At 58.0% G+C, this 13,744-nt stretch overlaps 1 protein-coding gene across 1 annotated transcript; it reads right to left on the reverse strand.

The window, feature by feature from the left end:
• Window positions 1–11: 11 nt before the first annotated feature.
• On the reverse strand, window positions 12–13,244 carry ACTN3 (actinin alpha 3). Its single transcript, XM_019415081.2, is given in 23 exon segments — window positions 12–305; window positions 389–547; window positions 1,250–1,315; window positions 1,408–1,554; window positions 1,979–2,158; window positions 2,247–2,381; window positions 2,825–3,007; window positions 3,269–3,409; window positions 3,505–3,590; window positions 3,593–3,612; window positions 4,216–4,366; window positions 5,528–5,675; window positions 5,800–6,030; window positions 6,483–6,575; window positions 6,858–6,943; window positions 7,708–7,789; window positions 7,873–7,911; window positions 7,913–7,952; window positions 8,409–8,496; window positions 8,579–8,665; window positions 8,981–9,100; window positions 9,276–9,390; window positions 13,061–13,244. Coding segments are annotated over 23 exon segments (2,703 nt in total). The 5' UTR covers window positions 13,208–13,244; the 3' UTR covers window positions 12–146.
• Between the last annotated feature and the right edge of the window lie 500 nt (window positions 13,245–13,744).

Consider the following 13,744-nt stretch of genomic DNA (forward strand, 5'->3'; position numbering starts at 1 on the left):
GGAGATGGAGAGAGGCTCACGGATGGCTCTTTATTCAGAAGTACGTGGCTGGCCGTTCTCTGAGGCCTTTGCTCCAAGAGATGGATGGAATCAGCCAGAGGGAGTCTCCTCTCTCTGACTCATGTAGAGAACCTTAGGGATTGAGGTCAGAGGTCACTCTCCCCATAGAGGGCACTGGAGAAGGCCACATAGTCCAGAGCACCAGCTGGAGCCCCGGAGCCTTTGTAGGGTGCCATACGGCGGATGCAATACTCGGCCTGCTCAGCTGGGAGCTCCCGCCGCAGCTCCTCAGGGGTGATGTAGTTCTGGGGGAGAAAAGGTTATTGAGGACCCCCAGATCCTGTTCCCTGTCCCAGCCCGCCAGCCCTCTCCACCACCCAGGACTCACCTTATCTCCTGCCAGGATCTTGAAGGAGGCCACAACTTGCTCAGCTGTGTCGGTCTCGGCTGTCTCTCGTGTCATGAAGTCAATGAATGCCTGGAAGGTCACAACTCCGGCTGCGTTGGGGTCCACCATGGTCATAATGCGAGCAAACTCCACTTCTCCCTGCAGGGATAGAGGCCAGGCACCATGCCCATGGGTGCTGAAGCCAGAGGACTCCTGATGTCCCTTTCTGGGGACTGTCCAGCTTTGGCTTGATGACCCCAGTTACAAAGTGCTCTCTTCCCTCCGTAGATGGTGCCGCAGCTTAGCTCTGGCTTTATAGGAAGTCCTTTCTACTAAGCTAAAAACTGCTTCCTGTTCCTGGCAATGTCCCCTATTGCCCTTTGGTCCTGATCTTTTTTTCTGGAGCTCTCTGTAGTGCTGTTTCTCTGGGGGGAAATGTTGCAAGCTAAGGCGCTTTTGTTTTTTTCTTTTAAAACTTATTTTTATTTTTGAGAGAGAATCTTAAGCAGGCTCCATGCTCAGCACAGAGCCCAACACAGGGCTCAGTCCCAGGACCCTGGGATCGTGACAGCCAAAATCAAGAGTTAGACACTCAAACAACTGAGGCACCCAGGGGTACCACAAGCTCAGGCTTTCGAGTCACGTAGAACCAGATCCAAATGCTAGCTGTGTCCTTGAGCAAGTTAATTCACCTCTCTGAGCCTTTGATGGCCCTGCGTGAAATGAGGTAATTCTGCCCAGCCCCGGTGGGTCTGATGAGGAGATGAAGTGCACGTGGAGGGGGGAGGGGTGCAGTAGGTGATCGGTACGCAGGAGAGAGGCACTGATGGGGCTCCTGCGATGCGGGCTGGGGGCACTCACCAGGTCATAGCCCATGGAGATGAGGCAAGCTCGGAAGTCGTCAGGCTCCATCATCCCATTCCGCTTCTGTAGCGCATGAGTGGATGTCAGGCTTGGCCTGCCAACCCCCCGCCCTGGCCCCCAGGTCCACCACCCCACAGGGCTGGGCCCCTGCTGACCCGGTCAAAGTGGTTGAAGGACGCCCGGAACTCGTTGAGCTGCTCCTGGCTCAGGCCCTTGGCGTCTCGGGTCAGTACCTGGTTCTCCACCTCATTGATAGTGCGGGCGATGGAGGTGAGCAGCTGCTCCCAGCCTACGCGGATGTGCTGCGGGGTCGGCGGTGGGCCAAGTCAGCGGGCGGCCAGTGCCTGGCCGCTGGCGCTAGCTTCACTTCCAATCTGCTGTGTGCCCCTGGGAGAGTCTTCCACCTTATTGGGGCTGTGTCCCTATCTGGAGGTTCCACTGAGTGGCCTCCAGCAGCCCTTCCTGCCTTGCAGTCTGGCGACTTGGTTCGTATTAAGTGTTGATCAACCGATCGTGGCGAGCCCTGGCCTGGCTTTAGACTCCTGTGTGACTCTGGACTGGTCACTTCCCCTCTCCAGATCTCAGTATCCCCATGGATACACTGGGGGACCTGGACAAGCTGAACTGGGGACCCTCCTGGGGCAGACGTGCTGTGTCCGGCCACGGCTGCCCCAGCCTTCCCTGGCCAGTGCCACCTCCCCTCTCTCCTCAGCAAGTGGATCCCACCTCCATGCTGTAGACGGTGTGCTTGTTGTCGAACACCAGGCTCTCCTGCAGAAGCTGGTGGTCGCCCTCCAGCCGGTCAATGTTGCTCTTGTAGTTGATGATGTTCTGCTCCTGTTGCCGCAGCCCAGCCATCTGTTCCTCCAGAGACCCGGCCATCCCTGCTGCTAGGCGCCCCACCTCCTGTAGGGGGACCCAGGCGGGATGTGAGCTCCCTGTGGCCTGGCCCTGGCCCCACTCCCCCAGCTCGACCGCACCACCCAAGCCTTACCTCCACCTTCGCCTGGATCCAGGGCCCAACAGCATTGGCTTGAGCTGCAAACTGTCTCCGGAGCCTCTCGTTCACCTGCTGCCGGGCCAGCTCCTCCTGCAGCGTCTGGTCACGGCTGGGCACCAGCTTTCGGACCTAGGAAGGAGGGTGCTTGTGCGTGGGTCAGCTCTGGGAGCGAGAAGCTGGCTTTGAGGGGAGGTGGGCTCCGACCCCTAAAACAGCCCCTGCAGCTCTGAGCCAAGATGTCTGGGCTATATGGACAAGCTCTTGGACAAGTCATTTGACCTCTTGTTTCCTCATCTGGGAAATGGTGCTGATGATATAACTGATAGCTAACCTAGGTTGTTTTATAAAGATGTCCACACTCAGGCTCAATACAGGAAAATGCTGCTGTTATAGCCATTTTATAAATGGGGCCATGACAGGAAGGGTGACTTAGCCAGGGCTACATGAAGTCTGAGAGACCCCAGATCCAAGGCGGACTTGGTTCTCCATATCTTGGGACATCTGAGGTTTCAGGGCAGTTAGAATGCACAGGAGTGGGTGGGAGGCAGGGAGAGGTCACAGGCAGTACTGACCATATCCCACTTAGCGTTGATGTCCTGCGGTGTGAGGTTGATGTAGGGGTTGGTGGAGCTGGGCCGCAGCCCGTACGTTTGGCAGATCTTCTGGATCTCACCCTGGATACCCAGGATGGCCCCTCTTTCTCGGTCAGCCTCGGGCAACGTAGCCTTGAATTGGTCGTGTGCAGTCAGCAGGCTCTGGGAACGACAGGAAGGAAGCGTCAGCCAGCACCCTTCACTTCCCACAGGCAACAGGGCAGCAGCGTGCTCCGGGCCACCCAGCAGGTCCCCGGCAGGGCTGGCTCAACCCAGGCCTCCAGTCTCCCAGCCTAACACTTGGGAACTGGGGTTTCCCTCCCCCCCCCCTTCCCAGGAACCCAAAAGAACGGCTGACGGGATTCGAGGCCAGCTTCCCCATCATCCCATCCAGCACCCCGCACCCAGAACCCCCATGTCCACCTGGGTCTCCTCCACTGAGTGCACCAGCCACACATCCTGCAGGTCCTCCACGGCACCATCCAGCCAGTTGTTGAAGGGTGCCGCCCGCCGGGCGAACTCCAGCTGCAGCTGGTCAATGGTCTCCAGGAGCTTCTCCATCCGCTAGGAGCCATGGGGATGGTGAGTCAGCAGCCTGCCCACAGGCCCCTCACCAGCCTCCGGTCTCCAGCCCCCAGTTCCCTGGCCCCCAAGCCCACCTCCAGCGCGTCCCTCCTCTTCTGGGTCAGTGTGCCCAGGTTGTCCCACTGGTCACAGATGGCCTGGCAACGGCTGTTCACCGAGCCGCATCATGGTAGTCCAGCTCACTGGGGGCGAGAAAAGGGATGACGGTGGGGTCAGACCACAGCCCAGATTTCCACCTGACTGTCCTCCTGGGACTGGAACCTGTGCCCCAGATGAAGGCGGGGGTGTCAGGGGAGGTGTGGGGGAAGCAGGGCAGTCCTGGGGGTGGAGATGGGGGTTCCAGTGCGATCCCTGGGTAGGGGGGTGCCGGCAGATCCTCAGCTCCGGTCCCTCGGGGAGCTCGGATGTGGGAGGTGGGTCGTGTTTCAAGGGTGGGATTGCTCGAGAAGGGGCGGGTGTCCTGGAGGTGGGGGGGCGTGGTCAAGGCTGACGGGGAGGTTTTGGGGGAACCGGCCACGGAGCTGAAGGGGGCTGAAGGGGGCGGTCAGGTTAGGGGTGGCCCAGGAGGGTGAGGCAGGCCAAGCACGGGTAGGAAGTGCGGGTCCCAGGTGGGGACAGGACAGGATGACGGGAGGAGGGGAGGAGCAAGTGGTGACGGGGAAAGACGTGAGCACCAAGGCAGGGCTGCTGACTTGAGGAGGGCAGCGGGGAGCCCGGCGGGCGGAGGGACGAAGCCAGGTAGGGGCGTTGTCACCGGGGCGAGCCGGGAGGCGGGCCACGCCTACTTGAGCTCCTGGGCCAGAGCGGCGATGTGCTCCACGCGGTCCTGGTGCGCCGCCAGGTCGCTCTCAAAGGCCTCGTGGCGCCGCAGCAACGCCCGCACCTCCTGCAGCGAGGCCGACTCGTAGTCGCGCTGGCTCAGCATGTCCTCCTTCCCTGCTCAGAGAAAGGACCGGCTCGGGTCACCCAGCGGCGGCCACGGCGGGAGAGGGGGTTCGAGCGAGGCTGCGTGACCTTGGAGATTCCTCATCTGTGAAATGCGGGTGATCACACCTGCCCGGCCTGTCGGCCTATCGGCCTATCGTAGGGGTTTGTTCTGCGGCGCTAGGGTGATAAAGTGAAGTGAAGCTCCTGTTCCAGGGCATGACCTGTAAATCACGTCAGGGTCCCCGGATCCTGCACGTTTCAGGGTGGCCCTTGGTACAGTTCGGGTATTACTGCATATCGAACTACCTCCCAGCGACTAATGAGCCCCTGACCTCTGCTCACCAGTTTCCCCAGTGCCTGCCACAGTGCCTGACCCTTGGTAGACCTTCTAGGAATATTTGTTGGATGAATGAATGATGAATATAAAAGTGCTTTCAGAGTGAATTACCATAATTACACAGATAAAACTATAATAATAATAATAATTGCAGCAGCGACAATTTGTTGAGTACCTTTGCATCTTGCCGAGCTGGTAACAGGCTTAAAGATTCAGAAACCCCTTAAGAGTCACAAAATGGCTGTATATTTGGGGAGTTTTTATATCAAAGCATTGTTATTCTTTGTGCCCATAATCCATTATCAGATGTTTGTTCATTATTTTATTTATTTGTTTGTTTGTTTGTTTATATATTTATTTATTTTGTTCATTATTTTTGACAGAATTCATTTATTTGTAGGATTAACATCCCTGGTAGAGTACGGAATGAATGTTTTCGTACAGAGTGTTATATTTGACTCGTGCAGTATTTTGCCATCAATATGCTTTGAGTATAACATAATTGCTGTTAGCATTGAGGACTCACCTGCGACATGTACAAATAAAATGCTAAATGACAGATTAATCAGAGCACACCTACAGAAGGCCAGAGCTGGGAGACAGGGGTTGAAGTTCACAGATGAAGAAACCGTGGCACAAAGAGGAGAAGGGACTTGGTCGCACAGCAAGTCAGGGTAGGACTAGAAAACAGGTCCCCGTCCCCACCCCCACCCCACCTCCCTAGCTCCTGGCAGAACGAGTGCTCCTGACCTGTGCATTTTGCCAGGATCCCCCCTCCCCCACCTGCCAGTTTTCACCCCAGGACAGACCCGAGCCCCATGGGGTGTACCCACCCCGGGTCCAGGTTTCGTGCAAGGAGGCCTTCTGCTGGAATTTCTCAGCCAGGTGCTGGAGCCGCTGCAGGCGACGGATCTCCGAGAGCAGCCAGTCCTCGTAGCCTTTCTCCACCTGCTCCAGCCCACGCCATGCGTTGGCGATGTCCTGTGGGACAGGCAGAGGTGTCTTCCATCATGGTATGCCCATTGTACAGACGGGGACACAGAGCCCAATGTCGCCCAGAGGATGTGGGCAGAACGGGGGTCACCCCATCCCCGGCCTGGCTCACCGAGACGAGCTTGCCCTCCGAGGGCATGAAGGCGGGCCGGTGGCTCAGCCGCAGCTTGGTCTGCAGCGTATTGAAGTTGATTTCCAGCTGGCACTTCTCCTGCACTCGGGGCGGCTTGTGCAGGCGCCGGTAGTCCCGGAAGTCCTCCAGCTTGCGCTGCATGGCACTCATGCTGGGCTCGCCCACACGGTTCTCCAGCCACGGTATGGTGCGGCGGATCCACTCCAGCAGCTGCCGGGGCCAGGCAGGTGCAGCGCAGAGAGCTCTGAGCCAGTCTGCTCACCCCTTCCACCCCTGTCCACCCACACCCCGGGCTGTGGCCGGAAGGAGGGGCCTCCAGCAGAATGGGGGTCCCCGCTAATCAGGGAAGGAGTGGGATGGTAAATGTCTGAGTCCAGGGACCAGCATAGGCTAGCACAGAGCAAAGGGTCATGAGATTGCCTAAATGTGAGTGAACAGATAAATGAATGAGTAAAGCAATGAGTGATGAGGGAATCAGTGAACGACCAGGAGCTCGGACAGGCAGCAGAGGGCGGGAGACGAGTGAAGACGGCAGGAAGAGGCTGGAGGAGGCCAAGGCCAAGGCCCTGGGGTGAGGGAGGCTCTGTGGGCCCGGGCTTGGGCCAGGGTTGGCGGAGCACAGGTAGGGGAAGGGGAAGGGCCCTCTCTGGCCTCAGTCTCACCTCACTGGCAAGCTTCTCGTACTCCTCCATCAGCTTCTCGTTCTCCTGGTTCACAGCCAGCACCTTACAGATCCTGTTGGCAGCCGTCTCTGCCTGTCACGGGAGGCCGAAAAGGTGGGCACTAGAATGAGCTACTGCTTTCCCTGACACAGCTTTCCTCTGTAAAGCCCTTAAAATTTGGCTCCGTGCAGATAGGGGAGCACATCTTTCAGGATGAGGAGGGAGCTCCCAGACCAGATGCCTCTGCTTCTGAGTTCCCCAGAGCCTGAGCATATGTGGCTGGGACAGTGGCACTCCCACCCACATGGGGCCCAGCACCTCCAAATGTCGGACCACAAGCCCAGCCCAGGCAGCAGGAGCGGGGGGCCCCCTTACCTGCTCAGCCCCGGCGAAGGCGTGGTAGAAGCAGGAAACGTAGGTCATGATGGCCTTCTCATCAGGCTTTGGGGTGTTCACGATGTCTAGGGGACAGCAGCGAGATACAGGTATTTATTGCCCAAAGCCAGGCTTGAGGAATGGGCTCACGCCCCTAACAAGGCAGAGAGCTCCCTCGGGACGGTAAGGGTGGAGACATCTAGTCACAGTTACCAACCGCCAGCGACCCCAAACCTAGCGTCTGCCTCTTCCCTGGAGCCCTCCCCAATCACCCCAGTGTCCAGCAACCTGCCCCTCTGTGGGGTGAGAAAAGCGTAAGGGAGCGGGTGAGTGAGCAGACACGCGGCCCTCAAGAAGCACCAGCCCACACTGCCCGGTGTCTCTAACCATCCCATCCCTCTGTGGGTCCACCTGTCTTCTGTCTTTTCCCCAAGTCCTCATCCATTGGTGCCCACAGACCCAGGGCACCAGGCACAGTAGGTGCTCAGAAAATGTTTGCTGCTTCAATTGACTGAAGACTTGACTGGGCACAGGGACAAGAGGCAGGGCCTGCCCTTAAGGAGCTCCATGCTCCCAGGTCCCCAGGTCACAGATCTGAGACAGAAGGTGGCACCATGAGGGAAGAAGAGGAGAGGCTGCTTCCACTGGCTGGTGAGGGGTAGGCAGGCATGATAGAGGGCTCCTGGAGAAGGGGGCCTTGGGCAGGAAGGATTCTGACGGAGATGGGGGGGGGGGAAGGGGGAGGGGAGAGAATTCCAGGAGGAGGGAAGAGCAGGGGCAAAGGTGAGAGGGTGGGACCACGCCACTGGTCAGTAAGTGGAGTCCTCGCCCAGGCTAGACTTCCTCTCACCTTCGGCATCCAACATCCTGGGGATGTCCAAGTATTTCTCCGCCACCTCAAAGGCAGTGTTTAGGTTGCCAATGGGGTCATCCTAGATGGGCAGGAGCAGGGACAGGTGAAATGGCAGCTGAGGGCAGAGGTGGGGAGTCGGGGCTGGGAGTGACAGAGGCCTACCTTGCGCAGTTTGGCATAGTCGATGAGGTCAGGGCGGTTGTCGGTGGATGAGAGCACAGAGAGCCAGGCCATCCTTCCAGCTGGACAGACAGAAGTGGGGGTCAGTCCCGGATTCGAGCTGAGGCTCTGTGCTTCCCTCACTCCAGGAGCATCCCCATCAGGACAGCCTCATCAGTAAAATGGAGTTGTCTAAACTCCTTGGCTTGGCATTTGAAGCCTTTCGTTACCAGAGCTGGACCATCTCCTCCAAGCTTATCATGATTCCTTCACATACCCTGTCCTTGGGCCACACCAATATCTAGATGTTTTTGCTTACAAGGTCCCCTCTGGCTGGAATGCGGTTCCAGGGATGCCTCCAATGCACCCTCCCTCACCCTCCTAATTCCATCGCAACATCGACTGAGTCCTCCTACTTTCAGACACTGTGCCGGGAACTTGGCTGTGACCTCTCCTCTCCTGGGGCTTGTGATAGGGGCCAGCTCTGTGCCCCAGAGTCCCGCAGAGGCCCGCGTGCATGTGCTGACCGGCTGACAGACCTGGTGTGGAAGTTCTGCACATTGACGTTGCGGTACGGCGCTGTCTTCCGCTGGCACCACAGGAGCAAGCCTTCCTTGGCCGAGGTTTCTGGGTGGGGATGGAGAGAGATATTAGCTGGGGAGAGGGGTCTGGGCCAGCCCTCCCACTCTATCGCTTCCCCACCACTCACCCTCCACAGAGATGTCCTGGATGGCGAAGCGAAGGATGATGGTCCAGATCATGCCCAGGGTCATCTTCAGGTTCCCGTCAACAATCTCTGCAGGGTGGGGAGTGGGGACAGATTCCAGCCGACATTCAAGGCCTGTACCACCTCAGCTGCCTTCCCTCCTGCTCCGCTCTCCGGCCCTTGTCCCCCATCCCAGAGCCGGTACCTAGTAAGTGTTCAATCCCGGAACACCTACTAGCGCCAGGTCCTGTGCCGGCACTTTGGGCACGTTTGCCCCTTAACAGCCCCTCCCAAGAGGCATGGATGGTCGACTCCGTGGGTGAAGAGACTGAGGCTCACAGAAGCGACTTGACGCCGGGACCGCCCTCCAACCCCCTCCCAGGTCTTCTCCTGCCACCTCCCTACCTTCGGCACCAATGGACACCAGCTTAACCCCCTTGCTGGCAATGAAGTCCAGGGCCTTGTTGACATTGGCGATCTTGTGGAAGCGCATCTTGCCTTTGTCTGGCCTGGGTAGCCTCTCTCCTGGGTGTAAGAGGAGAGGTCAAGGGTCAAAGGTCACAAGAAAAAGCTGAAGACCCTGTCCTCAAACTTCCCCCTCCCCCACTTCATCCCCTCCAGCACTCTGCTGCCGCGTTCCCCCAGCTCTCCGGATTCTCCTAGGTGCCAGGGTCCCTGTGCATTGATTCACGCCCCTCACCTGAAATGACCTCCAAGAGCAACATGAGTTTGAGGCCATTGCGGAAATCCTCCTCGATGTTTTCAATCTGGGTGCCGGCCTTGCGCAGGTGTGAGTTGCACCAGGCAGTGAAGGTCTGGGGGGCAGAGGACAGCACTTAGACCCTAGCGCCGGCTCTGGGGGGCATCAGGGTAGATCTCAGAGCCCGGGCCCCAGATTCAAGTCCTGGCCCAGCCACTGACTTGCCATGCAAGTCCTTGTCTCTCTCTGAGCTTTAATTCTCCTGGAAAAGGAGAAGTGGGCGCTGGGGCCCACACAGGTCCCACTTTGGACCTGGGACACACCAGTTCCGGTCAGTCTCAAGCACCTGAGGGGGATTTAGAAAAATTGTAAAGCATACGCTCCAAAGTGTGGGGCCCTCCCACACACAAGGGCCAATGCAGGGTGACACCGCCCTTCTAAGGCCTGAAAAATTCTGGACTGAAGCATGTCCGGCTCTGAGGGTTGTGCCTGAGGAACTGTGCACCCGTGTTACTATTATCTCAGCCCCACTGCCCTCCCGGGGCTGTTGTGAATTGGCCTCCAAGTAGAACGTGAGGGTGCGAGAGCTTTGCAGGTCGCAGAGGATCATCTGGGCACAAGCGCGGCCTAACACGGCTCCTGGAGGTGACTGCCCTTCCCGTCTCCCTAGAGTCATCCTCAGCCTCAGCCTCTGTCTGGGATGGGAGGGGGGCGCTGCTGTGCAGTTGGGTGTATATTGGGGATGGGCGTGACCTGGTGCAGCCTGGTGCACAAGTTTCCACCAACCTGTCAAGCCTTCAAGCCCTGGATTCTGCCATTAGCCACAGAGTCCTTGGTAGGATCTATCCTTGGGCTCCAACTCACTCACTGTGGCCCAGGGTGCACCCCTTGCCCTTTCTTGGGCTCAGTCTCCCCATTTGTACAATTAATCACCCAGACTTCACGATGTCCCCAGGTCCTTCTTCCTCCAATCTGGCAGGATTCTAGAATCCAGAGCATTCCCCCACCACAGAGCAATGGATTCTGGGAGGTGGCCCTGGAAGTCAATTGGAATTATTTCCCTCAGATAGCTTCCCTTCCCCAGACCAGCTTTTCAGCTGTCCTTAGAGCTGGACGTGAAAGATGATGCTTTAAATACTTGAAGGACTGTCGTTGCTAAGGAAAGAAAGTGAGCTTCCCGTCACTGGAGGTATACAAGTGAGTCTGAGCACTACTGGTTGGGGCCCCCAAGCATAGGAGAAGGCAGTCGGATTCTCTGTAGTTCCCTCCAAACCCAGAGTCTGAGATGCTCTGGGTCTAGATAAGGCAGGGAGGAGAGGCAGGACTGGGTGGGGGTTCCATGGTGGAGGAAGGGGCATTCTTTCCTTTGACAAACATGACTCTTAATGAGATGTGGTCCCTGCCGTAAAGGAGCTCACGGTCAATTAAAGAGTCACGTTGGTCTGAGAAGTGCTGGGAGAGACTAGTGTCGGGGAGAGGAGGGAAAGAACTCTTCAAATCAGATGGGGGGCCTCCTGGAGGAGGCTACTATCTGATCTGAGCTGCAATGGAAGGGCAGGAATTATTCAGACAGAGAAGGGCAGGCAAGGGCACGCCAGGCAGGGCCAGCGCCACAGGCAAACGCTCAGCAGGGAGAAACAGCTGTGAGGTCTGTGGGGCTATAGCTCTCTGGGTGCCGCTGGAATGAAGCTGGGGGTGTTGGGGTATAAGTGGTGAGAAGCAGGCCGGAGGGGCGGCAGGGGCCAGGTCATGCACAATCTTGGGTGCTAAGCCAGGGACTTTCAACTTGATCCTGAGGGCAACAGGGAAGAGAGGGAAGCTTTCAGGCAGAGGGAGGTGGGCAGAAAAGTGTCTTAGAAAGCTCTTTCTGGTTACAGAGTGGAGGCAAACGGCTTGGCAGAGCAGAAGGGAGAGGTGAGGAGGTGGTGCCCAGGACCAGGGTGAGAGAGGAAGGGTGCCAGTGAGGCGGCATAGGGCAGGATCAGACAGATGGGGTAGAAACACTTTTCCTGGCTGAACTGTAAGCTCCCTGAGGCAGAGGCTTTGTTTTGTTTCCTGCTGAATTCCTGACGCCTAAAACAGCACCTGGCCCATAGTAGGATCTCCCTAAGAAATACTGAATGAATGTTTTTGAATGAGGTTGAACGAAGAGGACTCAGGCATCGAGCAGGAGCAGGAAGGAGTGCTCCAAGACCCAGAGGAAGTGCAGGGGTGGAGTGGGGCTGAGGATGAGCACAGAGATGCTCAAGTTGGAGGAGAAAGAAACTCTGGAATGGCCAACTCCCAGAGATGCTGATTAATTTCCGGAGCATCTACGTTGTGCAGCCGTTGAATGAATGGATGAGGTGGGTGGCTCTAGGTTGAGTTAGAAGGATATCCCTGATATTTTGTTAAGTGATGAAGGCAAGTTACAGACTAGCACGTGTCTAATGAAGGGCGGGCGGACCTGGACCTGAGAGAAACATGGTGGGTGGGGTAGGGATAGGAGTTGCGGCAGAACAGATGGCAGCTGGAGCCAGGGGCAGGGATGACATCACCGGGAGATGGCCAGACCCAAGGACCGCAGCCTTGCTCGGAGACAGGTGCAGGAGGAGCTTGAGGGGAAACGTGTCACCGGGGGCACCCCAGCCTAGTCAGCTGAGCCTCCCAGACTCTGGGGTCATCTCCTGTCATCTAACCCAGCAGGAGTGCTCTGATTCTAAACCCTAGGATTCTCAGATCCTGCAAATTCCACTGAGCACTCCTGTTCCCTGCCCTTTCCTGGAGTCGCACACTGTTGGCAAATGCTGAGCGGGGTCCGATGACTTCATGGTGTCCTCCCTACCCCTGGCCTGCCACTCCCCAAAGTTTCCTCACTCCAGCCCGGATCATTTTCTCTTTTGGGAACCCAGGTGTTCTGCCCCCTCCACTTGGGAAAGTCTGGGAGTGAAAATAGATCAGGGAGGGGGCCCGAGTGCCCTACAAGGCTGGGCCTGGGCAGCAGCTGCCCGTGTGCCCCACTCCAGCTCCCTCAAGGCGCTGCCTCAGCACAAAGTGTCCATCTGGCCGGAGCGTCAGGTTACTGTGTAAGGGGACCCAGGCTCCCCTCCTCCTTGACCCTGTGGCCTTTTCAGCAGACTTAGGGCCTCTGGGGTGGGAAGGGGTATCTTGAGAAGGAGTGGGGGTGGGGCAGACAAGGGGCAAGGACTCTCAGGTTGGGTGGGGGGTCCTGCTTTATGACAGCATATGATTTGGGTTCTATCTCTGCCCCTTTCGGGGCTTCAGTTCCTCATTTGACAATTGGGATGGAGTCGAAATGAACCCCAGGGTGGAGAGAATAGAGAGAAGAGAGTGGGGAGGGGTCTGGGATGGTTCCCTCCTCCCGCACACTCCCAGGCCCACCAGTTGCCCAGCTGCAAGTCCTCTGGGTGGGGTCTAGGATATTTAACTAGAGGGTTGGTAGTGTGGGGAGAAAGATTATTCTCCCCACGCTCCCCCAACCTGGATCTCCTGGGCTTCACCCAATCCCTTTTCGCCAACAGAAGTGGGGCAGTGGGCACTGGGTAATGAACGCTGAGGGGTGGGGACCCCAGAAACTCTACTGGTTATCCTAAACCCCTCATGAGCGCTCCCAGCCCTCTCTTCCAGCCCTAGGGGACGGCAGAGGACTGATGGGCAGAGCCTGGGCTAGGGAGTGGCTCTCCGGGTTAAGACAGGCTCTGCCCCAGACCTGCTGAGATGCCAAGGACAAACCGCCCGTCTTCTCAGGCCTCAGTTTTGCCATGTGGAAATGGGTGAGCACTCACTTTCCGCTGCTGCTTCTCCCAGGCCGGGTCCAGCAGTAGGTCGCGGTCCCAGTCCTCCTCCTGTTCCATGTACTCGCCGCCCCCGCCGCCGCCCGCGAAGGGCCCCTCCCTGACCCCCAGACCCTCGGGCTGCATAACCATCATCATCTTGCTCGGGCTCCTGGCTCCGCTGCGCTCGGCGCTCTCCAGAACACCGGGGCCGCGTTAAGTAGCTCCCCGCCCAGCCCCGGATCGGATTCGCGCTAAATATGGGGGAGGAGGGAGGGGCCGGATGGGGGCGAGGGCGCTCGGGTCGGGACCTGGCGAGAGGTTGCCCTGGGGCCAGGGGACTGCAGGATTTGGGGGTGCTGGGGGGATCCCATGGCGGAGATTCGGGGTTCCCGTCCCGGCTCCGCCTCTTGGGTGCTGTGTGGCCGTAGGAAAGCCACGGCCCTCTCTGTTTCCTCATGTGTACAACGGAGATGACGATAATAACAGTGACTGTAGACCGCTCTAGAAGCTGCCCCTTAGGCCTCCTCCTGACCCTCTCCCTGCGCGGCGCTGGTGGGAAACATAGAGCCCTATCCCCATTTCACAGTCAGAAACAGCGAGGCGCTGAGCTGTTTGAATGTTTTCTGGGGTGATGGAGACACTCGGGCATGGGAAGGGGTTCCAGGCCAGCTGGATGAGCCGATGCAGGGCTAT

This window comes from Panthera pardus, unplaced genomic scaffold (assembly GCF_024362965.1).
Source record: "Panthera pardus isolate Hobbes unplaced genomic scaffold, ASM2436296v1 HiC_scaffold_12, whole genome shotgun sequence".
In the NCBI taxonomy this organism is placed as follows: domain Eukaryota; kingdom Metazoa; phylum Chordata; class Mammalia; order Carnivora; family Felidae; genus Panthera; species Panthera pardus.